Here is a 2,380-nt window from a genome sequence, read left to right as displayed (position 1 = left end):
GGGGCACAGAGGGCACTGCTCACCTGGCACCTCCCCGGGCTGTGCCCCTGTCCCTCCGTGTCCCTGCGCAGGGCTCCAGGCACAGAGGCCCTGGCTCCCACCGCTTTGGCCTCTGCCCTGGGCCTGCCCGGCCGCGTCCCTGTGGTCCCCAACTTGTCCCCTGCCCCGGGCGGGCACTGACCATTCTCCGGGGTGGCTCTCCAGCCTGCCACATAGCAGGTTTTCAGCTCGGACACTGCCAGGGAGCTGTCGGGCACACAGGCCAGCTGGATGTAGTCGCTGCACTCCACGGGCTGGTCCAGCTCCACCAGGGCGATGTTGTTGCCCGGCAAGTCATTGCTGTAGTCCTGGTGCTTCAGGACCTTCCCGATGTGGCGACGCTGGGCCTCGGGGCCCGGCTGGGCCAGATCTGTGGCCCCAATCAGCACCTTCCATGCTGAGGTGTCCCTGGGGAACAGGAGATGGAGGAGGAACTGATGGAACAGAGCCGGGGACTGCGGCAGCACAAGTCCCCTCCTGCTCTGGGCACCTCCCTGTGCTGGGGGGACATCCCTGGCCCTGCTGTGGAGACATCCCCATCCCTCCTGTGGGGACATCCCTGTCCCTGCTCCTCCTTACTGAGTGTCCATGAAGCAGCGTGCCACGGTGAGCACCCACTGGGGGTGGATGAGGGCCCCCGAGCACATGTGCCACGTGCCGTTGTCCCAGGTGGCCTGGATGCTGACGATGCCAGGCCAGGTCCCTGAGGGGACACCGGGGCTGGCCACATCAACAGCAGTGCCATCAGAAGATGACAAAGTTGTGTAGTTGTCGTCTGTGGGGTCGTAGTCCCGAACCAGCGAGCTGTGGTCATGTGCCAAAGGCCGGAGCCCGCAGGTGCCCCTGGAAGCACAAAGCCATCACTGCCCTGCTCGGGGGCAGCAGGGACAGGGACCCCCAGGGGCTCCTCTGTGCCCAGGCTGTGCCAGGGAAGCCCCGAGTGTCCCCGAGCCCCCCGGGGCCACTGACCTGCAGGTGTCCCAGGTGCCCCCCACGGGCCCGGCCAGGGCCAGCAGGACGAGCAGCCCCAGCAAAGCCATCGGTGCCATCGCAGGCGGCAGAGCCAGCGCAGCAAGTGGCAGAGCCAGAGCAGAGCTGTCACCTCTGGTGACACCCAGGGCCCTGGCAGTGCCCAGGGTGCCACCAGGCCGGGGTGGGTGACGGGGAGCGGGGCCATGGGATGTGGCAGCCCAACAGCTGACCCTGCTGTGGGGACATCCCTGCCCCTCCTGTGGGGACACCCCTGTCCCTGCTCCTCCTTACCCAGACCTGAAGAAGCACTGGGCCACCGTGAGCACCCACTGGGGGCTGATGAGCGCCCCTGAGCACATGTGCCACGTGCCATTCTCCAGGGTGGCCTGGACACTGACGATGCCAGGCCAGGCCCCTGAGGGGACACCAGGGCTGTCCAGGTCCAGGGAGGTGACATCAGAAGAACCCAAGGCTGCATAGTCACCATCAGAGTGGTCGTAGTTGGCAGACACGGAGCTGTGGTCAAAATCCAAGGGCCGGAGCCCGCAGGTGCCCCTGGAAGCACAAAGCCATCACTGCCCTGCTCGGGGACAGCAGGGACAGGGACCCCCAGGGGCTCCTCTGTGCCCAGGCTGTGCCAGGCAAGCCCCGAGTGTCCCCGAGCCCCCCGGGGCCACTGACCTGCAGGTGTCCCAGGTGCCCCCCACGGGCCCGGCCAGGGCCAGCAGAACGAGCAGCCCCAGCAAAGCCATCGGTGCCATCGCAGGCGGCAGAGAGAGCAGAGCTGTCACCTCTGGTGCCAGCAGGCCAGAGTGATGTCACAGAGCAGCGGAACCTTGGAACGGTGCTGGTGGCAGCGACCGTAACGACAGCATGGTGCCACCCGTGCCAGGGCAGGGCCACCTCCGGCTGTGCTCAATGCCACCCGTGCCAGGGCAGGGCCACCGCCCGCTGGGCTCGGTGCCACCTGTGCCAGGGCAGATGAAACTGTTATGAAGTCCTCCGATTTCGGCTTTGGTGTGGTCTCGATGACAGTCAGGGTCAGGGTTGGGGACAGCATCAGGGCTGGGGCTGGGGTCAGGGGTTGCTCTGTAGGTGTGGGGCTGGGTTCTGATGGGACCATTCCCATCTGGACTTGGATCCATCCTCGGAAGTGCTGGGTGGAGGCGAACACTCCGGGGCGTTTCTCTCCGACGCAGCCCTTGCCCCAGCTGGCCAGGCCCACCAGCCAGAAGTAGTCACCAACGCGGTCCTTGCACACCAGGGGACCCCCGATGTCCCCCTGCCACAGGAGACAGGGGTCAGGGGCTGGTCCAGGGTCACAGCCACACCTCGGGGTTATGGGGACACTGGATGGGATTTGGGGACA

At 66.5% G+C, this 2,380-nt stretch overlaps 2 protein-coding genes across 2 annotated transcripts in view; both read right to left on the bottom strand.

Annotated features, from left to right (window-relative positions):
* The window catches only part of LOC102034591 (acrosin-like), a 2,786-nt gene extending 1,023 nt beyond the window's left edge, over nucleotides 1-1,763 (bottom strand). The window contains exons 1-3 of the mRNA XM_014309452.1: nucleotides 1,693-1,763; nucleotides 1,303-1,566; nucleotides 102-447 (exon numbers count right to left, since the gene is read on the bottom strand). Coding sequence (XP_014164927.1) covers nucleotides 102-447; nucleotides 1,303-1,566; nucleotides 1,693-1,763 — 681 coding nt within the window. The remainder of the gene's footprint in view (nucleotides 1-101; nucleotides 448-1,302; nucleotides 1,567-1,692) is intronic.
* Nucleotides 1,764-1,798: 35 nt separating this feature from the next.
* LOC102034420 (acrosin-like) overlaps nucleotides 1,799-2,380 on the bottom strand; it is a 4,513-nt gene continuing 3,931 nt past the window's right edge. Inside the window, exon 5 of the mRNA XM_031061902.1 lies at nucleotides 1,799-2,293. Coding sequence (XP_030917762.1) covers nucleotides 1,799-2,293 — 495 coding nt within the window. The remainder of the gene's footprint in view (nucleotides 2,294-2,380) is intronic.

Source organism: Geospiza fortis, unplaced genomic scaffold, assembly GCF_000277835.1.
Source record: "Geospiza fortis unplaced genomic scaffold, GeoFor_1.0 scaffold61, whole genome shotgun sequence".
NCBI lineage: Eukaryota > Metazoa > Chordata > Aves > Passeriformes > Thraupidae > Geospiza > Geospiza fortis.
The sequence above is the reverse complement of the archived record's forward strand: the minus strand, read 5'-3'. Positions and strand labels throughout refer to the sequence as shown.